Genomic DNA, 27,949 nt, shown 5'->3' with positions numbered 1-27,949 from the left:
CGGGCTCGGCGCGGCCCCCACCCGCGGGCCGGGCGGCATTCCTGGGAGGCCGGCGCTCTGACGTGGACCCGGGGGCCGCGAGTGCGGCGGGGGGAGCGCGGCCCGGGGCTTCTTAAACCCCCCGCCTCGGCCAGGCCGGCACTTCCCGAGCACCGCTCCGCCCCCGGAGGGAGAGAGAGAGAGAGAGAGCGCGCAGCCAAGGAACGAAGAGTCCCGCCGAGTCCCGCCAGCCAGGGGCGCGAGAGAAGTTGAGAGCCCCACAGCGCAGAGCTGCGAGTCCCGCGGTCGCCCAGACAGCACCCCGACAGCACCCCCCAGCCCCTGCCCAGCCCGTGCCCAGCAGGCAGCACAGCCCCCGACCCAGCCCCTGCCAGCATGATGAACAACAGTGGCTACTCCGAGGCCGCGGGCCTCTGCCTGGGCGACGAGGTGGACGACATGCCGTCCACGGAGAAGGACCTGGCGGAGGACGCGCCGTGGAAGAAGATCCAGCAGAACACCTTCACGCGCTGGTGCAACGAGCACCTCAAGTGCGTGGGCAAGCGCCTGACCGACCTGCAGCGCGACCTCAGCGACGGCCTGCGCCTCATCGCGCTGCTGGAGGTGCTCAGCCAGAAGCGCATGTACCGCAAGTTCCACCCGCGCCCCAACTTCCGCCAGATGAAGCTGGAGAACGTGTCCGTGGCCCTCGAGTTCCTCGAGCGCGAGCACATCAAGCTCGTGTCCATAGGTCAGTGCGGGCAGGGGAGTGCCCCGAGGGCGGGCTGGCCCCTGGGGACAGGGGACACAGGTGCCGGTGGGCGCGGGGAGCTGAGAGGGAAGAGAGCAGCCCCTTGACACGGGGAGGGGACCCCGACTCTCCCGCCACCACCGACGCTGGCCACACGGGCACTGCCTTCACGCCCCTCTGCACAGGGGCGGGCCGTGTGTGTGTCTGGGGGTGATACCCGGAGGGTATCCAGAGTCTCGCAGCTTCAGCCTTCTGCACGCTCCCAGCGACCCGCCTCTCTACTCATCGTCCCCCTTCTTGCCATCGGGCAACCCCAGCCCATACTTGAGAGGACGGGGCTAGTACCCGTTACTGATTCCTGGGGGCGTCTTCCCTCAAACAAAGCAAAGGCTTCCCAGCCTTGTAGCAGATCCACGGGAAGCAGCGGGCTGAAGGCAGGCCCCAACCACTGCCGATCCCGGGGCTCCGGGGCAGACGGAGAGCCGGTGGCCCGCATGTGTTAAGCAGCTGGGTTCAGGCCCGGGGGCCGGGGCAAGCAAGGCCCAGCCTCGGAAACCTAAAAAGGCACTGAGCGAGCGCGGGAGCCTTAACCCCCGCTGGTCCTCCTCGGGCTCAGCGTGCCGGGGAGGGGTCTCCGCACGTCCAGGCCCGGCCCGGCCCCAGCCCACCCCCTAAGCTGGGATTGGCTGCAGCTAACTCTCTGTGCAGAGGAGAGGGAGGGGAAGGCCTGTAGAAGGGAGGAAGTCATTGAGTGTAACCAGATTTGGAAGGTGTGTCTGTGCTGGGTGGGGGTGGGGAGACACTCTAGGCTTGGGAACCCAGAGGCCAAAGTTGGACTCAGTGGCCAAAGGTTGCCCCACCCCTCACAGCTCTGTCGTCCTCTCTGCAGGCTGGGGTCCTGGGTCAGACCCCCTACTCCTGTGTACCCCTGTGGTGAGCTCTTAAAGAGTTCAGCTGTGATTTACAGGAAAATGTCCCCTGGGGAGGGGTGCACCCCAATGTCCCAGGAGAGGAGTTTAACTTAGGGTCAGGAGCCTCTCCTGCCAGACTGCCCCAGAGTCTATTCCGGATAAATGAATGTCTGTCCACCCCCCACTCTCCCTCAGGGCATCTCTAGGCCTCCTGAATTAGCAGCTGAGGTCAGTCTGGGGCCCTTTGCCCTGTCCAGTCCCCTCTAGGCCCTACCCCCTCCTGCCCCAATACTGCCCCCCCACCCCACCCGCTCTGGCCTGGAAATAGCCCTACCTCCGTGACACAGCAGATGTCTCTGAGCTTTCCAGAAGGACAAGCCTGAGGACAGGGGTGGGGGAGGGGCCCTGGTGTGTGTTTAGTGGGGCTGAGGGCTAATTGAGAGTGTGTGTGTGTTGGCCGGGGGTCTGAGAGGAGTCTGCCCTTGGGCTGTCACCCCCACCCCTGCATGCTGGGATTTGACAGACAGGATTGGCTGTCCCAGGTGGGGTCTCCAGGGGAGAGCCTGGGACCTCAGCATAACTTGATAGGAAACTTGGTCTCTGCTTCCCCTCCCTTCCCCTCCCAGCTGTGGGGCGGCGAGCCCCTCTCCTGGCCTCATCCTTCCTGTGCGCACCTCTCCCCTCCCCCATGGTGGTGCCTGGCTCCAGCCCCTTGGCTCAGCTGTGGAGGGGCCGGCTCAGAGTCGAGGGGGAAGAAGCAAAAGCTGGTTTGGGGTGGGGAGGGAAGCGCCTCGGTTCCCGCCGAGAGGCAAGGAACCATTCCCCATTTGGGCCAAGTGGCTCGCTCTGGGTGATGAGATAAGCTGTCAGCAATTCAGCTGCTGGGCCTGAGGCTGCGAGTGGAGGGGAGGGGGCCCTGGCGGAAGGAGCTTCCCAACCTTGAGATGTAAAGGGGTTCCCCACAAGGGGTGGCATCCTCCTTCCTCTAGTTCCCTCTGTTCCCATCAGTGGTGGGAAGGGGCTGTCCAGTGGGGGGGGCCACCTCTGGGCATTGTCTCAAGACTGAAATTGAGCATCTGGGCACCTGGCAGGAGGGTCAAAAAGACTCCCCACATCCCTTTCTAGGAGTGGGGTGGGAGCTGGGACCTGAGAGGTCCACGTGAAGGAGGGGGTACTCTGCCTGGGTTGGGGGAGCTGTGTGCCCTTCTTACCCCTACTCCCCCCATCCCAGCTCCCACCACCCCCTCGGCCCCTCCAGACAAAGAGACCTATGAGGCAGCACTGTCCCGCAGCTGTTCCCCAGTTGCTATTCCTTCTCCTCGAGCCAACAGCCAAGGGAGGGGCTGGAGGGGGCGGCAGCTGTCCCAGCCCCTCCCTCGCCCAGCCCTCTCTCCTCCGCCTCCACTTGGGGCCTGGGGCAGCCTCAGGGACTGGCTGTTGGGCTCTTCCCGCCCCTTTGGGGGTATCCCCTGGCAGGCGAAGAAGTGGCGGCTCGGTGGGGTGCAAGACAGGAAGCCTGGCTTGAGCGGAGGTCCCCTCCTCTGCCTGGCCTCCGTGGCGGAGCGGCAGAGGGAGGACATTGCTCCCAGAGTGGGACTCGAGGCCCACCCCTCTCCTGCCCCAAGCCGCAGTGGACCACTTGCTGTCTGGCCCAGGGCCGGTTGCTGGGGAGAAACCTTTTCCTGCAGCAAATATGAATGACCTCCTCCAACACACCCCCAACCCCCAACCCCCAACCCCAGCAGCCTCCAGGCCTCCCTCCTGGGGATCTGGCTCCAGTTTGCAAGAAGCGCTTCTGTAAGCACTGAGTTAGGAGGCTGTCAGGGCTGTGCGAGGCTGTGGGGGCCCTGGGTGTCAAGACTGCGACTGTGCCGTGGGCCTGTGTGTTTGAGAGGGAATGCACTGAACCACCGGGAGGCCGGCAGCGAGTGTGTCATGGAATCTGAAAGCTGCCAAACCATTGTGCTGCAGTGGGGCCAGGGGGAGAGGGGGGAGGGCTGGGGAGCTGCTGGGGAAGGAAGGATGAATCAGTGAAAGGGTGGGGGAGTCAAGGGGGCCGGAGTCCTGGGCCAGAGGGACAGAGAAGTTGAGATTTCCCCCCCTCACCCCTCTCGCCGGGAGGCAGGTGGGAGTGGGGTAGGGGATGCTGGGATTCCCCAGGCTTTTGGTCTCCTAATGCTGTCCCCCAAGATCTGGGGGGGGCAGGAAAAAATGTGTAAGGGGTGCCTCCAGCCCCACCCTTTCCCATCTCTGGGGCAACACCAGTAAACAAGGCTGAGTCTTCCGCCCCCTCCCAACCTCCTAAAAGCAGTGCTCTGGGAAGCTGATGGATTTCAGGCCTGCGTATTTACAAATAAGCCGGTTTCCAAAGATCTATACTCTAGGCCACCCCCTGCTCCTGGATATTTCTTTCTGGCTGTTAAAGGGGAAACTGGGCTCCCCAAATCTTGGGGAAACAGTTCTGGTCCTTCCTATGCCTCAAAGGAGGGGATGGGTTGAGAGGCTCGGCATCTGAGACTGGAGTCCACACAAGTGACATTGCTCTTGTGAAATCCCCCTGGCCCCCAGTACTTGAAAACATGATTTTCAAGCCTGAGCAGAGCATGTCTGCACCCCTTCCCTACGCCCAGAACTTTGTTCCTAAAGCCCTTTATGGCCTCCAGAGTAGGATGTGGCTGAACCCAGGTGGGTCCTACTCCTCTCCAACTTCAGTTTTTTAAGTATCCATTCATTCACCCAGTATTTATTGGGACCCTACTAAGTTCTAGGCTCTGAGTATAGAAAGATAAAATCCAGTGTCTCTAGAGTGAAAGAAGCCAGACAAAAAAGAGTGCATGCTGTACGATTCCATTTGTATAAGACTCCAGAAAACACAAACTAACTTATAGTGATGGAGAACAGATCGGTTGTTGCCTGGGAAAGGGGGACAAGGAGGGGTAGGAGGGGAGATCATAAAAAGGTAAGTGCTAGGAAACTTTGGGGGGGGGGCGTATGTTTATTATCTTATGGCGATGGCTTTATGGATACATACATATTGTCAAAGCTAATCTAGTTGTACTCTAATATGTGCAGTTTGTGGTATGTCAAGCATACCTCAATAAAATTGTTGAAAAATGAAACAAGACAAAATAGCGTCTGCCCCCAAGAGGCTTACATACCAGATAATTAATTGCATGGATGCCTGTAACCTGGTCAGGAGACTCACTCGGTGCTCTGATAGAGGTGAGAGTCCCAGCCGTGGGGAGACACTGGGCAGCAGCCTCATTCTGAAGGGAGAAGGGCGTGATCTGCCCGGGGGCTGACTTCCGGGCGGGGCCTCGCAGGAGGCAGAGAAGGGGGTAGGTTCCAGGAGTAGGGTGCAGGGGAGGGAGGGCGCTGCGGGGGTACAGGGGCCTGGGCAGTGGAAGGTGGGGCCCTCCTGAGCCCAGCGTGCCCCCTCCGCCGCTCTGCAGACAGCAAGGCCATCGTGGATGGGAACCTGAAGCTGATCTTGGGCCTCATCTGGACACTGATTCTGCACTACTCCATCTCCATGCCCATGTGGGAAGACGAGGATGACGAGGATGCCCGGAAGCAGACGCCCAAGCAGCGTCTGCTCGGCTGGATCCAGAACAAGGTGCCCCAGCTGCCCATCACCAACTTCAACCGCGATTGGCAGGATGGCAAAGCTCTGGGCGCCCTGGTGGACAACTGTGCCCCTGGTGAGTGGGCCAGCTGGCACACGGGGATCCCTTAGCCCGGGAGGAGAGCTGGGAGGAGCGGGTGGCACTGAGGCCGGTGGTGGTGGTGGTCGGAATGCATAGCTCAGGGCTGGGGAGTGAGGAGCACCTGTGGGGCTGGCCCTCTTCTCCAGCTGAGAACCACTGCCGGGGTCAAGCCCTTCCTGACTCTGCAGCAGCAGGAAAAGGTTCAGCGCCCCTCATTTTACAGACAAGGACACGGACGGAGGTCCAGAGGGCCAGTGACTTGCCCAAGAGCACACAGTTTATCTGGGGCAGAAGTGATCTAGAGCCCAGAGCCTCGACTCTCTGCTCCATGAACTTCCTGCTTTGCCACATGGGTACCATTTCTGCTGAGCCGAGAGAAAGGAACGGTGGTGGGAGTGGTAGCAAGAAGGCCAGGAGTTAGACCCAGAGAAGGCTCTTCTCTGTGAGACCCTGGGACAGCTTTGAGAAGGAAGCCCAGGATGATGTGGGCTGAGGCTGGCATGGCACTGCCCAGTGGCAGGTGACCCGGCCTTGGCCTGGTCAGGCGGAGGCAGCTTAGGGTCCATGAGAAGACTGAGGCAGCACAGCTGGAACCCTGCCTCATCACCTAGAAAATAGGTCTTCTTCCTCCTGGGCCAGTCAACTCTGCCGCTGGGGAGCCATGGCCCCTTGGGAGAATCCTCCCCCAGCCTGGGGTCAGCTGGGGAGCAGGGGCTGGGAGCTGAGGGCACCAGCAGCCTGGGAAGCAGTCCCAGCTGCTGAGCCATTGCCCACAGCTGGTGCGGCTGCCAGCAATGAGCTCAGCTGTTCTGGACAGTCATGGATTCTAGCCTTTGAGCCGGCCCCCTCCCCGCCAGTGAGCGTCACCCCCCTCCTCCAAGTCTAGCCTAGACCAAGCACCCCCTAACCCCTGCACCCCTTCACAGAAGTGATCTGGGACTGCCTTAGCATTTCTTCCTTTAGAAGAGCTGGGTTCTAGGTGGCCGTAGAGTAGAACTCATCCTCTCCCAACAGGCCCTTCAGTGCCTCGGTTTCCCCAAATGGGCAGTTAGGAAGGAGAGGATGTCTTATGCCCTGAGGCTGATGTGGGAAGTGCTTGGAGATCTAGCACTTCAGAGCAGCTATGAGGGGCCTTCTAGGGGATGGGTCAGAGGGATATGTGAAACAGGGACTCGGACTTCCTCTGTCCACCCCAAGGCAACTGAATGAGGTGCAGAGGCCTGGGAGGGGGGCCTCACAGGGGTTTGGTGCTCAGGGTTTGGTGCTCAGGGTCTGCACTGGGGCCTAGGAGGCTGGCTGGCAGGGCTGGTGCCAGGCTGCGTCAGCCGGGAGAGAAAGGCCTCATTGTTGGTGCTAGGAAGGACTGCCTGCCTCTAAGCAGTAATGGGCATCCCAGCTGATGGGCTATAACGTCGGGGGTCAGCAGGAACCTGGCTGGTGTGAACGCACAGCCCATGAGGGTGTTAGATGAGCACATGCTCTGCCTCTGGCTAACTGCTTCCCCCTAATCATCGTCTCCCCTCCATCTCTTCAGGCCTCTGCCCCGACTGGGAGGCCTGGGACCCCAACCAGCCTGTGGAGAACGCCCGGGAGGCCATGCAGCAGGCGGACGACTGGCTCGGGGTGCCCCAGGTACACTCACAGTTGGGGTGAAGGGCTAGGATAGGGGCAAGAGGGCCAAGGGTGGAAGTTGGGTCTCTAAGGATACCTGGTCAGGATGTGGGTGAGAACCGGGGTTGCTAGGTAAGAAGGGCACCCAGTAACTCCATTCCTCCCTATGGCAGGTGATTGCCCCCGAGGAGATTGTGGACCCCAACGTGGATGAGCATTCTGTGATGACCTACCTGTCCCAGTTCCCCAAGGCCAAGCTCAAACCCGGTGCCCCTGTTCGTTCTAAGCAGCTGAACCCGAAGAAGGCCATCGCCTATGGGCCTGGTATGTGTTGAGCCCCCAGCAGCTGGCCCCGGGCAGCTGGGTGCCTGCCAGGATGGCGCTCCCTGAGTAATCTGCCTCTGCCTCTGCCCCTCAGGCATCGAGCCCCAGGGCAACACCGTGCTGCAGCCGGCCCACTTCACCGTGCAGACCGTGGATGCCGGCGTGGGTGAGGTGCTGGTCTACATTGAGGACCCTGAAGGCCACACGGAGGAGGTACGAAGAGACCATGGGGACAAGAGGGATTAGTGTGACACTGGAACAACAGGAATGGCCTGGAGGTGGCTGCCAGAGCCACCGGCTATGCTTCACCATGGAGACCACCAGGCACTATAAGGTCAGGAAGGGGATACAGCCACTGTGACTTCCCATCTTTTCCCTTCCCAACAGGCCAAGGTGGTTCCCAACAATGACAAGGACCGCACCTACGCTGTCTCCTACGTGCCCAAGGTCGCTGGGTTGCACAAGGTACCTCCCCATGGGCCCTCCCCTGCCCTCCTGCTTCCATTCACATCCTCGGTTATGGCTGACTGGACCCCCCTTTCAGCTCACACCCCACCCCGGGGTACCAGCCACGCACCTCCCACCCTCCTTGGCTCTGCTTTGCCCCTTCGCCTCCTCTGAGACCTGCTCTCCCCTAGAATCCAACCTTTGATCTCTGACCCCCCAGGTGACTGTGCTGTTCGCTGGCCAGAACATCGAACGCAGCCCCTTTGAGGTGAATGTGGGCATGGCCCTGGGGGATGCCAACAAGGTGTCAGCCCGTGGCCCTGGCCTGGAGCCTGTGGGCAATGTAGCCAACAAACCCACCTACTTTGACATCTACACTGCGGGTAAGAACAGGCCTGGAGATGTGAGGCAGGCCGCCCCTGACTGCATGGCGGGTGTGGATGGGGGACTGGGGCGAGGTCCCGGCCACAGGGTGGGTGGTCTCGGTAAGGGAGCCCTGAGCAGATGTGTGTGTCCAAAGTAGGGGCTGACGTCCTTTGTCCTTGGCAGGGGCTGGCACTGGTGATGTTGCCGTGGTGATTGTGGACCCGCAGGGCCGGCGGGACACAGTGGAGGTGGCCCTGGAGGACAAGGGCGACAGCACGTTCCGCTGCACCTATAGGCCTGTGATGGAGGGGCCTCACACAGTGCATGTGGCCTTCGCTGGTGCCCCCATCACCCGCAGTCCTTTCCCCGTCCATGTGGCAGAAGGTAAAGGCCCTTCACCCATCCCCACAATCACCCTCACCAAGGCCACCACACAGAGAGAATTACCACCAAATTCAGGGTCTGAGAATTTATGGGAAATGAAGCACTAAATCCAAGGATGGGTGGGGAGCGAGCAGAAGGAACACCCAGGGGGTGGGGCTCTGGAGAGAGCTCATCCTGATCATCTCTCCACCCCCTATCCCCAAGGAGGGTCAGGGGGCCACAGTGACGGGCACCAGACAGGTGCCACCTCGCAAAAGTTGACGGGGAAGCATCAGGGTTACAAGGTAGGGGCATATATGGTGAGCACCATATGCCAGGCCCTCAGGTGGTAACTCTCCCACTTGGTTCTTTCTCTGCCACTCAGGGTCCTTGCCGCCACTCACCCCCTCCACACGCATCGTCCACCAGGCCAAGAGAGTGGCGCACGTTAGTACTCCAGCAGAGGCGGGGCCTCACCTGTGCTATGTGGCATGGCCAGGTGGTATGGACTCACCCCACCTCCATGGCATTCTGTGACAGGCCCGGGTTCCATGCCATTGTCTATGTTCTGTGGCAAATCTACTGTCCTTGCCACTTGCCTGATGATTTCTGTGATAAGACCTGTCCTGTGTTATTGCCTGTGTTCCAGGGAGGGCCTGGATCACATGCCTTTGCCCGTTTTGTGGCACTCTGTGGGTTCTACATCATTCGATGTGTTCTGTCGCAGGCTGAGATCACCGTTCTTTAGCTACCATGTTTAGCAGCAAGGTCTGGTTCATTGCCACTGGCAGTGATCTGTGGCAGGCTTCATGTTATAGGGAATATCTCTCGTTCCGTGATGTTGCTGAGTGTTTTGTGGCATGACTTAGTTCCTGAAGCTGCTGTGGTGGCCCTGAGAAGGCTCAGATGTCTCTGGGTGGATGGCCTTGGGGAAGGTGAAGGGCCCTTCCCTGTCTCTCTTCGCCCCACTCTGTACCAGGTTCTGCCATGCCTTTGTCCTAAACAGCACTGACTCAGAGAGCCCAGTAGGAGTAGTTTCTTATAATGGGCCTGATGGGGGCCTGTGTCTGGCTCCCTGATCAATAGGATTGCTCCCAGCAGCCCCAGCTCTGTTGAAAGCACCAGGGAACATGGGGGAGGCTTGCATGAGGCAATGGACATGTGAGGGGGTCAGGAGGACTGTGCAGTGAGTTGGGGGACTGAGGCTCTGTCCAGGACCCCTCAGCACCCCAACCTCCCCTGTTCTCTTCCCCTGCAGCCTGTAACCCCAATGCCTGCCGAGCCTCTGGGCGAGGACTGCAGCCCAAGGGCGTACGTGTGAAAGAGGTGGCTGACTTCAAGGTGTTCACCAAGGGCGCTGGCAGTGGGGAGCTCAAGGTCACGGTCAAGGGACCAAGTGAGTGCCAGAGCCCAGGATAGGAGATGGGGGTCAGGGTGGCGGGAGTAGAGGTGCTGTGGGTGGGGGTGGGGGAGCAGGGAGGAATGTGACCAGTGGTTCTCACTCCCTGAGAGCCATGACAGCCATCACAGTGCTCCCTGGAAAAACTCCAAAGAGACACTGGCAAGAGGCCGGTGGGACCTTAGGCATACCATCTCTACTCTGCCTCAGTATCCCAGTCTGCAAGATGAGAATGGTCCTCTCCACCGTAGACGCGACCCTGGGCTGTAATGCACAGGGATGACGTGGTCCCTGCCCGAGGTGCAGCTCTGCCCATGTAGCACTGCCCCCAGGCCGGGCCTGAGTCCCCAGGGCTCCTGGAGGGGACTGAGGAGCTGGGACTCACTGTTGATTTCCACTTCCTGCGTCTCCTCAGAGGGCACAGAAGAGCCGGTGAAGGTGCGGGAGGCTGGAGACGGTGTGTTCGAGTGCGAGTACTACCCCGTGGTGCCTGGAAAGTATGTGGTGACCATCACATGGGGCGGTTATGCCATCCCCCGTAGGTAAGCACCATATACCCCCTGCCTTCCTGTCTGGGTCCTCACCGGGTGAGAGGAGGGAGCCAGCTGCCTGGGGCTCTGAGGGAAGAGAGGAGGGGTACCTGTGATGAGGGCACTTCCCGGCATTGACACCGGCTCCCTCTTCGCCCAGCCCCTTTGAGGTACAGGTGAGCCCAGAGGCAGGAGCGCAGAAGGTACGGGCCTGGGGTCCTGGTTTGGAAACTGGCCAGGTGGGCAAGTCAGCCGACTTTGTGGTGGAGGCCATTGGCACGGAGGTGGGGACACTGGGTAAGTGACTGGGTGGCCACAAGTGGGAATGCTGGGGAGTGGTATGCTAGAGGGACACTGAGGGGTGACTGGGGACCAGAGGTGGGACTGTTAGGGCAAGTTGGGATGAGACAAGGAGATGAGACGGGGCGGGGGCTCCTGGGGTGGAGGTGCTGGGGGAGTGACGGGGTGTCCAAGCTGCCTCTAGTGCCCTCTGACCTTGCCCACCTTGCACCCAGGCTTCTCCATCGAGGGACCCTCGCAGGCCAAGATCGAGTGTGACGACAAGGGGGATGGCTCCTGTGACGTGCGGTACTGGCCCACGGAGCCTGGGGAGTATGCCGTGCATGTCATCTGTGATGACGAGGACATCCGAGACTCGCCCTTCATTGCCCACATCCAGCCAGCCCCACCTGACTGCTTCCCGGACAAGGTGTGGTCCCAGCTCCTGCACACCAGCCTGGGATGGTGTGAGTGGGCCCTCCTCCAGTCTCCAACCCAGCCCTCCTTTCTTACCCCTGCTCAGGTGAAGGCCTTTGGACCTGGCCTGGAGCCCACTGGCTGCATTGTCGACAAGCCCGCAGAGTTCACCATTGATGCCCGTGCAGCTGGCAAGGGAGACCTGAAGCTCTATGCCCAGGTGGGACATTGACCAGTCTCACTGCCCCTCACTGCCCTGGGCTGGGACCCTGGGAGGGTGGGGGCAGGTAAGAGAGAGGCAGGGGCCTCCAGGAATCACAGGACTGATTTTCATGGGTCCATAAGAACTATGGAAAATTTTACATTTTGTGTTTTCTTACTGATAATCTTAAAAACATACTATATCAAAGCCATATTTTTATATTAATAACTTGCAATTGAAAGATGATTTGATTAAGGAAGACATTAGTTTCCCAAGTTAGCTCCTCAAACTTGTATTCATTGACACCTAGATGTTAATGAACATATTCTTGGGTCTAGAAGGATGATTCTTTTTTAAAAGATGCATTATTCAATTTTAGGAACATTGATTTAGCCCAGCCTCCTCCCTGCCAACACATTTCAGAGACTTAGGCTGGGAGACCAGGCCATGCAAATAGCCTAGAGCCTGGTTTCCTGGCTCCCAGGGTGCACTCTGGCCCCCAGAGCACGTGGCACTAGGCTCATGTGCCTGAGACCTGGGCAGGGAAGGAGCCTGTGAGTCTGTGATGGTGGGTAAGGAGGACCGCCTGCCCGAAGCCAGCAGAGGATGCTGGTGCTCTGAGAAAGCCGGAGCCCTCTAAGAACCTTGCTTTGTGATGCCCATAGGATGCTGACGGCTGTCCCATTGATATCAAAGTCATCCCCAATGGCGATGGCACCTTCCGCTGCTCCTATGTGCCCACCAAGCCCATCAAGCACACCATCATCGTCTCCTGGGGAGGTGTCAACGTACCTAAGAGCCCCTTCCGGGTATGTCTACCTTGCTCTGCCCCTGCCTATGTGGCCCCAGAGGCTGTGTGGAGCCCCGCACAGGAGATATCGGCTGTCTCTGGACCCTCATCACCACTCCCCACCCCAAGGTCCCCTCATAGAAGCTAAGAGGGACCCACTGAGGCTGGGGCAGTAGTGCTGGGGAAGGGGATGGGCCTTGAGGGAGGTGCAGTGTGCTGAGCGTTGACCCCTCCCCACAGGTAAACGTGGGAGAGGGCAGTCACCCCGAGCGGGTGAAGGTGTACGGCCCTGGTGTGGAGAAGACAGGCCTCAAAGCCAACGAGCCCACCTACTTCACAGTGGACTGCAGTGAGGCAGGGCAAGGTGCGTCCAGACTAGGAGTGGGAGTGGGGATGGGGCCCAGGTGGGGTTGGAGCCGGTGAGGCTAGTACTCTGGCTGGAACCCTATGGGACTGGTCAGGTGGGGGAGATTGTTCAGTCCCCCTCATGGCCTCATGCCTGCCTCCCCTCAGGCGATGTGAGCATTGGCATCAAGTGTGCCCCCGGTGTGGTGGGCCCTGCAGAGGCTGACATTGACTTTGACATCATCAAGAATGACAATGACACCTTCACAGTCAAGTACACACCCCCAGGGGCCGGCCGCTACACCATCATGGTGCTGTTTGCCAACCAGGTATCCCACCCTCAGCTTTTGGCAGTCACCCGTGGCCTGCACCACTGCCCCCAAGTCTAAGCCAGCAGCTGGAGATGCTGTCATCGGGGGTGGGGGAAACAATTCCACAGCCATTGACTGAGCACTTCCTGTATGTGAGCAGCGTGCCTCAGAGGAAACAAAGGGGCTCTTTCAGAAGCTGCCCTTGTCCACGTTGACCAAGCCTTTTCTTCATCCAGGAGATCCCCGCCAGCCCCTTCCACATTAAGGTGGACCCATCCCATGATGCCAGCAAGGTCAAGGCTGAGGGCCCTGGGCTGAACCGCACAGGTGGGTATCTGGGCAAGGACTGGGCCAAGCTAGCTGGGGTTGGGGCGAGGCAGCTGCCAGGCCCTCACCACCATGTTGGGGTGGGTTCCCCAGGTGTGGAAGTTGGGAAGCCCACTCACTTCACGGTGCTGACCAAGGGAGCCGGCAAGGCCAAGCTGGACGTGCACTTTGCTGGGGCTGCCAAGGGTGAGGCTGTGCGGGACTTTGAAATCATTGACAACCATGACTACTCCTACACCGTCAAGTACACGGCCATCCAGCAGGTACGCCCTGCCCCCTCCCATGCCCCCACCCCTCCTGGCTGGCGGGGTTCTGGGTCCCCTTCCTCCAGCCTCATAGGGTCAGTTCTGGATCTTGGCCCCTTTCCTGCCTCCCATTCTTTCTCGATGTGGATCTCTGAGCCTCAAGTCCCCATTGGCCAAAGGCACGTTGCCAGGCTGTGTCTAAGCCACCTAGTTCTGACCTCCTGTTGTACTCAACAGGGTAACATGGCAGTGACAGTGACCTATGGCGGGGACCCCGTCCCCAAGAGCCCCTTTGTGGTGAATGTGGCACCTCCTCTGGACCTCAGCAAAGTCAAAGTTCAAGGCCTCAACAGCAGTAAGTGGGGCAACAGCTGCTCTGGGAGTAAGCGGTGTTGGGGGTGGGCTGGAGTCTCTGCTCACGGTGTCCCTTGTCCTCTGTGCAGAGGTGGCTGTGGGGCAGGAACAGGCCTTCTCCGTGAACACACGAGGGGCTGGCGGTCAGGGCCAGCTGGACGTGCGGATGACCTCACCCTCCCGACGTCCCATCCCCTGCAAGCTGGAGCCCGGGGGTGGAGCTGAGACCCAGGCTGTACGCTACATGCCCCCCGAGGAGGGGCCCTACAAGGTGGACATCACCTACGATGGTCACCCCGTACCTGGCAGCCCCTTCACTGTGGAGGGTGTCCTGCCCCCTGACCCCTCCAAGGTGAGGAGATAGGGGCTGGTGGGAGCTGAGAGATGGGGGCTTGTAGGGAAGATGGATGAGTCACAGGGGCAGAGGCCAAAGGGCCTTATGTCCTGGAGTGGGCACAGCCAAGGACCCAGTGCCAAGGTGATCCCCCACCCCAGGACCTGCCTTAAGAGACTAGCCTTGGAACAAACCTGGACTTGAGCCCCAGGTCCACTAGCTGGGACAAACGATTTAATCTTCCTGCTTCTGTTTCCTTACCTGGAACTGTTGTTATAAGGACTCAGTCTGCAGTAGCAGCTACTGTTGGAGAAGCTTAGTTGGGTGGGAAGCCTTGAAGGTTAAGCACGGGAGGGAACCCATGTATCTGCTTCTCCCTCTAGGTTTGTGCCTATGGCCCTGGCCTCAAGGGTGGGCTGGTGGGCACCCCAGCACCATTCTCCATCGACACCAAAGGGGCTGGCACCGGTGGCCTGGGGCTGACAGTGGAGGGCCCCTGTGAGGCCAAGATCGAGTGCCAGGATAACGGGGACGGCTCGTGTGCTGTCAGCTACCTGCCCACGGAGCCGGGCGAGTATACCATCAACATCCTGTTCGCCGAAGCCCACATCCCCGGCTCACCCTTCAAGGCCACCATCCGGCCCGTGTTTGACCCAAGCAAGGTGCGAGCCAGTGGGCCGGGCCTGGAGCGTGGCAAGGCTGGCGAGGCAGCCACCTTCACTGTGGACTGCTCGGAGGCGGGTGAGGCTGAGCTGACCATTGAGATCCTGTCAGACGCTGGCGTCAAGGCCGAGGTGCTGATCCACAACAATGCTGATGGCACCTACCACATCACCTACAGCCCCGCCTTCCCTGGCACCTACACTATCACCATCAAGTATGGCGGGCACGCTGTTCCCAAATTCCCCACCCGTGTCCATGTGCAGCCTGCTGTTGACACCAGTGGAGTCAAGGTCTTTGGGCCCGGTGTGGAGCCGCATGGTGAGTGAGACAGAAGGAGTCAGGAGCCTGTCACCTCGCCAGTAAGGGAGCCAGAGAAGTCAGCAGGAGGGCAGGAAGCAGCGCTGAGGGCTTAGGGTGCCACTGTAGAATAAACGGGGGGCTTCAGAGCAGCCCCGGAGTCCTTAGGGCTCAGACACCCCTAACTAAGGGCAAAGGCAGGGTATGGAGCTTTGCCCCTGCTCTTGGGGCAAAGTTGCATCTGCCTGTGGGCATTTTTCTGGGGGAAATCCTCAATTTCCACCAGCTTAAGGGGACCCTGATCTGAAAAAGCTAGGAACCCTGCTTTAGAGGGTGCAGAGGGATGCTTTGGGGTAGAGACGACAAGAGTCAGAAGAGACAGCTCAGCTCAGTTCAGGAAATATGAGTTACCATTTGCTGGGGGCCAAACCCTGGGCTGGGTGGGAGTGGAGAAGGATGTAAGATCCAGACCTGTCCTCGAGGGGCCCACAGCCTGGTGGGGTGACTGATGTATGGTGAGGGGCGTGAAGGCAAGGGCTGTGGGAGACAGGGCCTGGAGCTCACAAGGGGCAGAGGGTGCTCAGGCTCTGGAAAGGAGTGGCCTGGGAACTGGGGAGGGAGGCGGGGATTAGCTGCTATATAAGGCTGCCCCTCCCACCACACTGAGCTCTCCTCTCCTGAACCCCAGGTGTCCTGCGTGAGGTGACTACTGAGTTCACTGTGGACGCAAGATCCCTAACAGCCACGGGTGGGAACCATGTGACTGCTCGGGTGCTCAACCCGTCGGGCGCTAAAACAGACACCTATGTGACAGACAACGGGGATGGCACCTACCGAGTGCAGTACACGGCCTACGAGGAGGGTGAGGGGCCTTTCTGAGCAGGGATGGCGTGGCGGGATCTGATCTCAGCATCTCGTGGCCGCGGTGGGTGGTGGGGCCGCACACGCACTGACCTGCTCCTGTGACTGCTTCCAGGTGTGCACCTGGTGGAGGTGCTGTATGATGAGGTAGCTGTGCCCAAGAGCCCCTTCCGCGTGGGCGTGACCGAGGGCTGTGACCCCACCCGAGTGCGGGCCTTTGGGCCAGGCCTGGAGGGTGGCTTGGTCAACAAAGCCAACCGCTTCACTGTGGAGACCAGGTATCCTTCCGCTTTCCTAACTTTGACCCTGACGTTGTAGCCACCCTGATCTCAACCACTTGCCCCATTTTGTCCTCTGTGGGTGCCTCAGTATCCCCAGTCCCCGTCAGAGGTGACCAGAAGCAAAACTCCCAGTATCTCCGATCAGCCAGGCCCCCAGGGGCTAGCTCTCTTCCCCATCCTGCTCCGCCATCCCCACGCTCTGGGCCTAACAGAGATGATGTGGGTATCCTCTTGCAGGGGAGCTGGCACTGGGGGCCTTGGCCTAGCCATCGAGGGTCCCTCAGAAGCCAAGATGTCCTGCAAGGACAACAAGGATGGTAGCTGCACGGTGGAGTACATCCCCTTCACCCCTGGAGACTACGATGTCAACATCACCTTCGGGGGGCGGCCCATCCCAGGTGTGCAGAGGGCGGGTGGGGTTCCAGGGGGCAGCGGGATGCCTGCTCAGTGGGAGGGGAACTGGAAGGGAGTTGGATATGCAGATCCATCCCTAGAATAGGATGGTCCTGAGTCCAGCCAGCAGGGAGGACGCAGAGCGGGCAGGCAGGGTGCTGAGGCCGTGGCCCAGGGGCAGGGCGGTGGGTGCTGTTGGTGAGACCACTCCTCCAGTTCATTCCCAGAGGCCTAACGCTGGCATCCTGGCCCTTGGCCTGGAGCACCAGACCTTATGGGTTTGGTCACTCAGACACAGTCCAGGCCACTCTCACTGGCTCAGTGACAGCCTTGCGCCCTCTCTTTCTGCAAAGCCAGGAACTCCTGTTTTCCTGCAGGCAGAGCTGCTCGACATCCCCTCCACCACACACACACACACACACACACACACACACACACACACACACACTCTCTCTTACCTAATTTACACACACACACACACACACACTCTCTCTTACCTAATTTACACTGTCAAAAATGCAGTTTTCTTTTCAAAGTATTCCATGTTAGTATTTTATTTAGGAAGGCCTTTTTTCAGTCCTGTGGCCCAGCTGAGTGAGGTTTGCCCAGCTTCAGTCTGCTGTCCAGTTGATTTACCCTTGTTTACATTGTCTTAGCAAATACCTTAGCATTTGCACATTTTGGTCTAGCCTCCTGGGGGGCATTTCTAAGGCAGGGAAGACTTCCTCCTGGTTCCTCAGTGTCAGAGACTCTCCTGGTGTAGAGGTGGGCAGGGGCTGATGTCCTTTTCCTTCCAGGGAGCCCGTTCCGGGTGCCCGTGAAGGATGTGGTAGACCCTGGGAAGGTGAAGTGCTCGGGACCAGGGCTGGGGGCCGGTGTCAGGGCCCGGGTACCCCAGACCTTCACGGTGGACTGCAGTCAAGCTGGCCGAGCCCCCCTGCAGGTGGCTGTCCTGGGCCCCACAGGTATGGAATGTCTGGGGCAGGGTGGAGGGAGGTGGGATGGGGCGCCAGAGGCTCTGCTAACCCTGCTCGCCTTGTCCAGGTGTGGCCGAGCCTGTGGAGGTGCGTGACAATGGAGATGGCACCCACACTGTCCACTACACCCCAGCCACTGATGGGCCCTACACGGTAGCCGTCAAGTATGCCGACCAGGAGGTGCCACGCAGGTGAGGACGAGCTTTGGGCTCCCATGCTGTGCTGAGCTCTGGGGCGCTCCTGCCAGGGCCACACCTGCAGGCCACTGCCAGGCCCTGGGAATGCCCCTCCCACTTGTCTAAGCCCCATCTCAGTCTTCCTCAGGGCTCCCTGCCTATCGTGAAGGCAGCACAGCCCCAGGGGCTCTCCTTAAGCTGGGCTTTCCTACCATGTAGCCACAATATTAACACCTTGGGAAAAGGCAGGTGGGCGGGAAAGGGGAGCCTCGGCACCCCCCTTTAAACAAACCACAGCATCTTCCTTGGGATGAAGAAGAAATGCTTAGGCTCTGTCAAGGGTGTCTCCAAGTGACCCTCCCCCAAGACTCTAGATGTGATCTGACTCCTGGGCACTGGTCCCTCCTCCCTGCTGTATGGAGTCATTCCTCTAACTCATGTCTGTGGAGAAGACTCCAGGCCCAACATAAGATGGTCCCTCCCCGACAACACCCAGCCAACTGTTCATCCCTTCTGCCCCTCAAGCCCCTTCAAGATCAAGGTGCTTCCAGCCCACGATGCCAGCAAGGTGCGGGCCAGTGGCCCTGGCCTCAACGCCTCCGGCATCCCTGCCAGCCTGCCTGTGGAGTTCACCATCGATGCCCGGGATGCTGGGGAGGGCTTGCTCACCGTCCAGATCCTGGTGAGTCCATGCCCAGCCTACTTCCCAGGTCAGGTTCTGGGCACAGGCAGGCCTTGACCGCTGCTTCTCCCCTCAGGACCCCGAGGGTAAGCCCAAGAAGGCCAACATCCGGGACAACGGGGATGGCACGTATACTGTGTCCTACCTGCCAGACATGAGTGGCCGGTATACCATCACCATCAAGTATGGCGGCGACGAGATCCCCTACTCACCCTTCCGCATCCATGCACTGCCTACTGGGGATGCCAGCAAGTGCCTCGTCACAGGTGGGTACCCACCCGCTTCCTCTGCCCATACTCACCATCCAGCACCCCTCACAGCTCTTCCAGGTCCCTGGCCCAGTCCCCAGGGGTCTGAGAGCCTGCCCTTCCCATCCCCCTGCCCCCTATCCCACTCCTTTTGAGCACTGCACAGCCTCACACTCATCTCTCTTTCCAGTGTCCATTGGAGGCCATGGCCTGGGTGAGTGCCCTATCTTTTCGCTTCCTGCTGTGGGCGGAGATGGTGGGGGTGGCTGGGAATGGATGGGGTCTGCACATTCCCCACAGACCCCTGACAGGGCTCTCTGTGTGGCAGGTGCCTGCCTGGGTCCCCGCATCCAGATCGGGGAGGAGACAGTGATCACAGTGGATGCCAAGGCAGCAGGCAAGGGGAAGGTGACGTGCACGGTGTCCACACCCGATGGGGCAGAGCTCGATGTGGACGTGGTTGAGAACCACGACGGGACCTTCGACATCTACTACACGGCACCCGAGCCCGGAAAGTACGTCATCACCATCCGCTTTGGAGGCGAGCACATCCCCAACAGCCCCTTCCACGTGCTGGTAAGTGCCATGGCCGGAGCAGGGCCAGACAACCGGGGAGATGGGTCGGGCCCCCTTAGCAATAGCAAGGAATCCCAGGACCTGTCCCCACATCTGAAAGATTCTGGGCCGAGTCCTCCAGAGCCAAGCCTTTGCTCTTCCCGCAGCCTCTCCCCGTGGGAGGTGAGCACAGCTCTGCCTCAGACTCCTCTGGCATTGGTCAGCTCCCTCTGAAGAAACTTGCCATGTTTCTTTCTGACCCTCGGGCCCACTGTCCCCGTCCATTTTCCCAAGGTGGTTCTGCAGGAAGATGAAGCCCTCCAGAGGGTAAAGCACCCAAGATATCCATCCTGCCCCATGGGCAGCCCAGGACTTCAGGTCCCTGGGTCATTCTCTGAGTCAGCACCGTGTCACTCACACTGGTGTGCTGGCCTGCCACACCCTGAGCTGTCCGTCCCTTGCCTCTCAGGCGTGTGACCCCGCGCCCTGTGTGGAGGAGCCCTCTGACGTCCTGAAGCTGCACCGGCCCAGCGCCTACCCCACACGCTGGGTACTGCCACCTCCCACTGGGCCAGCCCTGCCCTCCTCCTCCTCCTCTGCCTTCATTTCTTTGTTCTGTTCCTCAGCAGCCAGGGCTGAGCATGGTTTGGGGGCCATCTTGGGGAGCAGGTGGGGAGCAGGCTGGGCAGAGGGCTCCCTGAGCTGGGCACAGCACCTCTTCTCTTGCAGCTGACATCTCTCCTGCAGCTCTGGTTTCACCGTTAACTGTCTCGTTCTTGCCTCACTTGCTCTGACTTCAGTCATGGCTCAGGCCAGGCTCCCCAGGTCTTTCCTAGCCAATGACTGTCCCTCTTACTTGTCACAGGCCACAGAGGAGCCAGTGGTGCCCGCGGAGCCAATGGAGTCCATGCTGAGGCCCTTCAACCTGGTTATCCCCTTCACTGTGCAGAAAGGGGAGCTCACAGGTACTGCCCTGGGGCCCTGAGGCATGAGGGGCCCTTTATCCAGGACCAGCCCCTTGTCTTAGAGATGAAAGCTGGGGCCCAGAGAGGGGAAGTGAGCTACCCAAGGTCATGTAGCAAGTTGGGCAGAGCTGGAACTCACACTTAAGCCTTCTGTGTCTCAGCTCAGGTTCCATCCCACTGCTCCAGGATGGTTCCTAACCTCCGGGTGGAAGCAGAACCACAGGAGTGGGGGTTGTGGAAGGGGAAACGGGGAGGCCCCATGTAACTGGGTTCTGCTTGGCAGGGGAGGTGCGGATGCCCTCTGGGAAGACTGCCCGGCCCAACATCACTGACAACAAGGACGGCACCATCACGGTGAGATACGCACCCACCGAAAAAGGCTTGCACCAGATGGGGATCAAGTATGATGGCAACCACATTCCTGGTGAGTCGTGGGCTGGGCCGGGCCAAGCTTGGACAGGCTAGGCTGGGCTGGGCTTGGCTGGGCTGAGCTGGGCTGAGCTGGGCTGAGCTGAGCTGAGCTGAGAGCAGCCTAGGCAACTTCATACTTGCCTGTCTTTTTTCAACAAACATCTATTGAGTGTCTGCTGTGTGCAGATATCCTGCGAGGCCCTGGGGAGGCTGATAGCTTAGTGGGAGGCAGACTTACACCAGTCAGGTCCCTATGGCAGAGATATAAGGCTCAGCAGGGAGGCTGCTAGATGGTGCAGAGGTGGGCTCAGGCAGCCCCTGTCCTCACTGCTGACCCAGCCTCCTTCTCTGTCCACCTCCAGGGAGCCCCCTGCAGTTCTACGTGGATGCCATCAACAGCCGCCATGTCAGTGCCTACGGGCCAGGCCTGAGCCATGGCATGGTCAATAAACCAGCCACCTTCACCATTGTCACCAAGGATGCTGGGGAAGGTGAGGGGAGCTGCAGGCAGGGGTCTGGGGTGGGGGGCCAGCCAGAGGCAGGCCTCTCATCTCAGCCTCACTTTGACCTACAGGGGGTCTGTCTCTGGCTGTGGAGGGCCCATCCAAGGCGGAGATCACCTGCAAGGACAACAAGGATGGCACCTGCACTGTGTCCTACCTCCCCACAGCGCCTGGAGACTACAGCATCATCGTGCGCTTTGATGACAAGCACATCCCGGGGAGCCCCTTCACAGCCAAGATCACCGGTAGGAGACTTGTGGGCACATACAGCCTATGACACACACCCTGCACACATGGACATGCAAGCCCAGCATGTTCAAGTCACTGGGGCCTCAGGGCAGGGCCCCTCGAGGTGGAAGAGGTCACTTTTGGACAAATGTAAGGAACACAGTTCTCTACAGCAGGTGAGAAACAGCCAACCCCCATGCTTTGAAACACATCATCTCACTTAGTCCTTGAAGTAACTCTAGTGAGGTGAAGGTATTGAGAATCCCTTTTGATAGATGAGGAAACTGCTAGGCCCACAGAGGCTAAGCAACTAGATCAGAGCCACACAGAGAGAGTGAAGTGTGGTATGGTCCAGTGTAGTGTTTTGTTTCCATGAAACCACATGACTCAGGATTAAAAACACAAGTTAGGGATTTAACCCATTCAGGACCCAGGCATCCCCAGGGCAATTAGTCTTTGACAGCTAACGGGTGAATGAAGACTGCGCTCTCCAGGGCCTTGGGCCTCTCTGTGAGCGGTTCCCAGGCTCTGATGAGTCAGTGGGATCTGCCAGGAGGTCGTCTGAGCCCCATGAGGGCAGGTCCTGCCTGGAGTCACAAGTGCCTGACACCCCAACTGCCCCACCAGGTGATGACTCCATGAGGACATCACAGCTAAATGTGGGCACCTCCACGGACGTGTCACTGAAGATCACCGAGAGTGACCTGAGCCTGCTGACTGCCAGCATCCGTGCCCCCTCGGGCAACGAGGAGCCCTGCCTGCTGAAGCGCCTGCCCAACCGGCACATCGGTAAGTGTGGGGACACAGGGAGGGGCCTCAGGAGGAGGAAGGCCCGATGAGCTTGGAAGGGATGCTCTACCAGGCCCAGGGCTCCATGCCTGACCCCCCACCTCTCCACAGGCATCTCTTTCACCCCCAAGGAGGTTGGGGAGCATGTGGTGAGCGTGCGCAAGAGTGGCAAGCATGTCACCAACAGCCCCTTCAAGATCCTCGTGGGGCCATCTGAGATCGGGGATGCTAGCAAGGTGCGGGTCTGGGGCAAGGGCCTCTCCGAGGGACACACCTTCCAGGTGGCGGAGTTCATCGTGGACACTCGTAATGCAGGTGCTTCTCCCCAGAGACCCCTCATTTCAGCTGGTGCCTCCAGTGAGAACTGGTCCTTCTTTCCTGCCCAGTACCTCCTTGGCCACACCCTCCTCCCTGAACTTCCTGGCCCAGTCTCCATTGGGATTCACGTTCTAGTCCATTTAGGGGAAAGTGAATGTCCTCATGTCAGTTCTCTCATATTTGAGAAGGCTCTGCTGTCCTGAGTTTGTCTCTCCCTTGCATGCTGGAACCCAAGAGGCCTACCTTAGGGAATTTTCCAGACTGCCTGGCTCAGCCCTTCTCCCACTGAGCCATCTTTCCTTGTGGATACTAAACACCCTGGGTGCCCATTCCAGATGGAGCTTGTACAATAGTTTCGGATGGTAGAGCAGAGTGGCAGTGGGTGGCAAGGACTCAGGAAGACATATCTCTTGTTTCCCGCCAGGTTATGGGGGCCTGGGGCTGAGTATTGAAGGCCCTAGCAAGGTGGACATCAACTGTGAGGACATGGAGGACGGCACATGCAAAGTCACCTACTGCCCCACTGAACCCGGCACCTACATCATCAACATCAAGTTTGCTGACAAGCACGTGCCAGGTGAGGCTTTGGGCTGCGGCTGGGCAAGGAGAGGCCAGGAGGCTGAAGGCGGTGGTCTGAGCCACCTGACCTGCCCTTTCTCCCCCTACAGGAAGCCCCTTCACTGTGAAGGTTACCGGTGAGGGCCGCATGAAGGAAAGCATCACCCGGCGCAGGCAGGCGCCTTCTATCGCCACCATCGGCAGCACCTGTGACCTTAACCTCAAGATCCCAGGTGTGAGCCAGGAAGAGCCGGGGCAGGGCAGGGCGGGGCGGGGAGGGCCGGTGGACCCAGGACCTGCCCTAAGGGCTCTCTGTCCTGCGTCCTCTTTTCTCACCTCCCCCTTCCCCCGGCTGTGTGTCTCCCACAGGGAACTGGTTCCAGATGGTGTCTGCTCAGGAGCGCCTGACACGCACCTTCACACGCAGCAGCCACACGTACACCCGCACAGAGCGCACTGAGATCAGCAAGACGCGGGGTGGGGAGACCAAGCGCGAGGTGCGGGTGGAGGAGTCCACCCAGGTCGGCGGAGACCCATTCCCCGCTGTCTTTGGGGACTTCTTGGGCCGGGAGCGCCTGGGCTCCTTTGGCAGCATCACCCGGCAGCAGGAGGGTAAGCAGGGCAGGGCTGGGGTCTTCACAGGGTGGCTGGGCCTTCTGTCCCCTGGGACAGGATGGGGAGGGTGCAGTCAGCCATCCAGAGCTGGTCTGAGCAGTGGAGGGGATTTATGGAGTGACAATCCCCACCCCCTGCAGGTGAGGCCAGCTCTCAGGACATGACTGCACAGGTGACCAGCCCATCAGGCAAGACGGAAGCCGCAGAGATCGTTGAGGGAGAGGACAGCGCATACAGTGTGCGCTTTGTGCCCCAGGAGATGGGGCCCCACACAGTCACTGTCAAGTACCGCGGCCAGCACGTGCCTGGCAGCCCCTTTCAGTTCACTGTGGGGCCACTGGGTGAAGGTGGAGCCCATAAGGTGCGAGCAGGAGGCACTGGCCTGGAGCGAGGCGTGGCTGGAGTGCCAGGTGAGGGGCAGGTGTCCAGGTGGCCAGGAGGGGGGATGGGGGCTGGGCAGCCAGCAGGACAGGTGATGGTGCTAAAGAGCCGCCCCTTCCCCACTTCCCTGTCTCCAGCCGAGTTCAGCATCTGGACCCGAGAAGCAGGTGCTGGGGGCCTATCTATTGCTGTGGAGGGTCCCAGCAAGGCAGAGATTGCATTTGAGGACCGCAAAGATGGCTCCTGTGGGGTCTCCTATGTTGTGCAGGAACCAGGTGGGTGTACACAATAGGGACGGGGAGTGGGCTTGCCTGACCTTCCAGACTGGATTTCTACTCACCAACCAGGCAGGAGATGGTTGGGGCTGCAGAACCAACTCTTCTCCTGCACCCGTGCTCTCTGCCCCATCTTCCGCCCACACCCCTGTGAATGCATGTCTGCCTTCAGAGCTGACCCCTGACCCAAGGAGCCTGTCCTGGGATGAGGCTGGGGTGGGGGGTGGTTCCTCCCCTGCCACCCCCCATCCTGGGGCCTGTGCTGACTGGCCTCCCCTCCCCAGGTGACTATGAGGTCTCTATCAAGTTCAACGATGAGCACATCCCAGACAGTCCCTTTGTGGTGCCTGTGGCCTCCCTGTCAGATGATGCTCGTCGCCTTACTGTCACCAGCCTCCAGGTGTGTGTCCTGGGTTGGGGCCCCTCTGCCACCCTGAGAGATGGGCAGGAGTCAAGGATGGTAGGTCCAAATGGCCAGGGGCTTAGCAGTGACCTTGGATTGGCCAGATGCTCTCTTGCTCTCAGTCTCTGTACAACAGGGGGCTCCATGCCCCCTTCTGTCTGCCCCTCAGGGTAGTCTTATCAGCTGCAGGAGCCCTTGTGCCTCTCTCCTCATTACCCCTCCAGAGCTGGGCTCCACGCCCCGCCCCCAGGCTCACCTTCACCTTTCCTGGAGCCTTCCCATTAGCCCATCTCCTCCGGGGAGGGCGCCCAGGCCAGTCCAGGCCACACTTCGCTTCCTCATCAGAGTCCACACAGCACTCTTAGCCCTGGCTTCTCTGCTCTCAGACCTGCCTTACAGTGTGTGAGGCTTACCCCCTCAGCCAGGACAGGGCACGTCATCTCTCTTCCTCCACCATGCCCAGTACAGCCAGGTGGCTCCACCTTCTAGCAGGTAGATGTTAAGGCCACAGACCCCACCCCTGCCTTCCACCACAGACTTGTTGAGAGCCTCCGGAGCTGGGCCAGCGGCAGGGGCCAGGCTGGGGACAGGAGGTGGGAGCCTCCCGGGCTGGGGTATAGTGCAAGCAGTGTTGGGCTGCAGAGGGGAGCACGCTAGACCCTCCGAGGAGTCTGAGCATTCTCTATGGTCTCTGCAGGAGACGGGGCTCAAGGTGAACCAGCCAGCATCCTTTGCAGTACAGCTGAATGGTGCGCGGGGCGTGATCGATGCCAGAGTGCACACGCCCTCAGGGGCAGTGGAGGAGTGCTACGTCTCTGAGCTGGACAGTGGTGAGCTGGCCCTGCCACCCCTGCCAGGCTAGGACCTTCTGGGAAAGGGAGGGGAAGGATAAAGGCTCACCCACCAACCCTCTGCCCCACAGACAAGCACACCATCCGTTTCATCCCCCACGAGAATGGCGTCCACTCTATTGATGTCAAGTTCAATGGTGCCCACATCCCTGGCAGTCCCTTCAAGATCCGTGTTGGGGAGCAGAGCCAGGCTGGAGACCCAGGCTTGGTGTCAGCCTATGGTCCTGGGCTCGAGGGAGGCACTACAGGTGAGTGCTTAGGGCTGGGAATATTGGGGTGCTCAGTCTCTAGACCCATACTGTCCTGCCCCAGAGGAGGGGCAGTGTGAATGAGCCCTGAGTGCTTGCAGAGGTCTGCTCTGGGGAGCCTGCAGCATGGCCCATCCCAGCTCTGGGCCCCAAGCCTTTCCTGCCTACAGCCTTGCTACCTCTGGCCCCCAGGTGTGTCATCAGAGTTCATCGTCAACACCCTGAACGCGGGCTCAGGAGCTTTGTCTGTCACCATTGATGGCCCCTCCAAGGTGCAGCTGGACTGTCGGGAGTGTCCTGAGGGCCACGTGGTCACTTACACTCCCATGGCCCCTGGAAACTACCTCATTGCCATCAAGTATGGTGGTCCCCAGCACATCGTGGGCAGCCCCTTCAAGGCCAAAGTCACAGGTGAGTACCCTGGGTAGAGGAAGGTCCCTTCAGGCCAACCTGCAGCCCAGACCACTCTGGATGGCTCCAGTGCCCATTCACATCCAGGTAATAGTATGCCCCAAACATCACGGTCAAGTTACCAGGAATACGATGGACCTAGCTTTACACAGCACACCCCTTCCCATATTCTACATGTGGATTCCTGTAGAATCATTTTTCAAATCCTTCCTCTTTACTGTTGTCCATCACTTGTTTTCCCTATGGCGGCTCCCCAAGCTTGAGCTTAACTTTTTGCCTTCCTGGCTTTCCACATTTCTGGCTTCCAAAAAGAGTTCAGTAAATATTTAGCAAGCTTTCCTCTTGGAAGCTTCATGAAGGATTAGTTGATGTATGTTCCTTTTTAAAGCAAGACTCTTACCCTGTGAGTTGAGTTTCCAGACAAAGCCCAGAAGGGTGAGGGACAGAGCCACCAGAGGCCCAGGCCTCGGGGTACGCCTGCTACGGGGCCGTAACCTGGGCTCGTTTGGAAATGGGGTGTTGCTGCTAGGTGAGGGAGGGCGGCCTACAGAGGGGCGGGCCTTTGCCCTGGCTCATGGCTATCCCACTCTGCCCCTCAGGTCCCCGGCTGTCTGGAGGCCACAGCCTTCATGAAACATCCACAGTTCTGGTGGAGACTGTGACCAAGTCATCCTCCAGCCGGGGCTCCAGCTATAGCTCCATCCCCAAGTTCTCCTCGGATGCCAGCAAGGTGGTGACGCGGGGCCCTGGGCTGTCTCAGGCCTTTGTGGGCCAGAAGAACTCCTTCACCGTGGACTGCAGCAAAGCAGGCATGCTGAGGGGGAGATGGGCGGTCTCCTAGGGTGGGCAAGGGGGCGGGAACGGGAAGGGGGGGCGGAGCCTGCTGTGGGTGAGGGCCCCTGGTGTGAGCCCGCCCTTGCTGCCTCCCTCTCCAGGCACCAACATGATGATGGTGGGTGTGCACGGACCCAAGACCCCCTGTGAGGAGGTCTACGTGAAGCACATGGGCAACCGGGTATACAACGTCACCTACACCGTCAAGGAGAAAGGGGACTACATCCTTATCGTCAAGTGGGGCGACGAAAGTGTCCCCGGAAGCCCCTTCAAAGTCAACGTGCCCTGAATCCCAGAAGTGCCTCCCCCAGCCTCGGCCCCCACCTCTGGCCAAACACACACTCACATACACACACATAAACGGGCCACACCCAGATGCACACGCGCACAATGAGACACCACAAACACCTGCCTTGGGGTATGAAATGAATGGCACTGCCATGCCCCCAAGGGTTGGAGGCCTTGTCTGTCTCAGGGGAGTGTCCCTCCCCTCCAATGTGACACGAGGGCAGGCTGGGGGTTCAGGGGATCAGGGAAGCCCTGAGTTTTCAGATGGGGATGAGACCAGTGGGGGAACACATGAATGGGGGTGTCTGTGTGTGTGAGAGAGGGCACCCTCCAACTGCACTGCTGGCCAGGCCTCCTTGCCCTGAGGACTGCATCTGGCCCTCTGGTGGCTACAACCCCAGAACGTCAAGGACTTGGAACAGAAGCACAATCAGAGGAGAAAACGGACCCAGAACCAGTGGCAGCATTGGCACGTGGCCTGGCCCAGGGCGACATGTATCCCCAGCCAGGCTTCCTGGGGGACAGATTTCTCTCTCTTTTTTTATGGTTGCACAGCTCTGCCCCATGGGGGGCCTTTTTTACACACTGCGAGGCCCAGCTTTCTGGGGGGACTTTTGCACGTCATGCGGCTCAGCTGGGAGCCGTTTAGGTGGAAAACTCCAAATAAAGTGCGGCCTGTCGCAGAGGCTTGGCTGTTCCTTGTGTGCATGCTCTCTCTCTGTGGCTGGCCACCTTCTGGCCCCGAC

The 27,949-nt window shown here is 59.7% G+C and overlaps 1 protein-coding gene across 2 annotated transcripts; it reads left to right on the top strand.

The window, feature by feature from the left end:
- The first annotated feature begins 125 nt into the window (after positions 1-125).
- Positions 126-27,901, top strand: FLNC (filamin C). Of its 2 annotated transcripts, XM_019646128.1 has the most exons (48): positions 126-730; positions 5,094-5,342; positions 6,883-6,980; positions 7,133-7,283; positions 7,378-7,496; positions 7,671-7,748; positions 7,951-8,113; positions 8,280-8,480; positions 9,718-9,855; positions 10,274-10,400; positions 10,549-10,685; positions 10,904-11,097; positions 11,191-11,304; positions 11,952-12,095; positions 12,317-12,440; positions 12,590-12,750; positions 12,969-13,059; positions 13,153-13,322; positions 13,542-13,659; positions 13,748-14,010; positions 14,376-14,973; positions 15,641-15,814; positions 15,929-16,091; positions 16,332-16,492; positions 17,285-17,452; positions 17,532-17,655; positions 18,166-18,322; positions 18,399-18,588; positions 18,761-18,784; positions 18,899-19,146; positions 19,595-19,675; positions 19,991-20,090; positions 20,374-20,514; positions 20,864-20,992; positions 21,076-21,249; positions 21,860-22,021; positions 22,133-22,336; positions 22,764-22,916; positions 23,008-23,130; positions 23,267-23,509; positions 23,653-23,922; positions 24,031-24,168; positions 24,453-24,568; positions 25,269-25,401; positions 25,494-25,670; positions 25,863-26,081; positions 26,681-26,890; positions 27,017-27,901. In XM_019646128.1, exons 1-48 carry the CDS (start codon positions 376-378, stop codon positions 27,202-27,204), a joined length of 8,163 nt encoding a protein of 2,720 aa, XP_019501673.1. In that variant the 5' UTR covers positions 126-375; the 3' UTR covers positions 27,205-27,901. The 2 variants fall into 2 exon arrangements, with proteins under 2 accessions (XP_019501673.1, XP_019501674.1); XM_019646129.1 differs by lacking the exon at positions 19,595-19,675.
- Positions 27,902-27,949: the final 48 nt, after the last annotated feature.

This window comes from Hipposideros armiger, unplaced genomic scaffold, assembly GCF_001890085.2.
Source record: "Hipposideros armiger isolate ML-2016 unplaced genomic scaffold, ASM189008v1 scaffold_97, whole genome shotgun sequence".
Classification (NCBI taxonomy): Eukaryota; Metazoa; Chordata; class Mammalia; order Chiroptera; family Hipposideridae; genus Hipposideros; species Hipposideros armiger.
This window is presented reverse-complemented; position numbering and strand designations above follow the sequence as displayed.

Excerpts from the sequence above, each read along its gene's own strand:
- FLNC (XM_019646128.1), top strand. The coding sequence starts at position 376 with ATGATGAACAACAGTGGCTACTCCGAGGCCGCGGGCCTCTGCCTGGGC. Across the intron at positions 15,815-15,928 it reads GTACACGGCCTACGAGGAGG|GTGTGCACCTGGTGGAGGTG; the intron begins GTGAGGGGCCTT and ends GACTGCTTCCAG. Across the intron at positions 25,402-25,493 it reads CGTCTCTGAGCTGGACAGTG|ACAAGCACACCATCCGTTTC; the intron begins GTGAGCTGGCCC and ends TCTGCCCCACAG.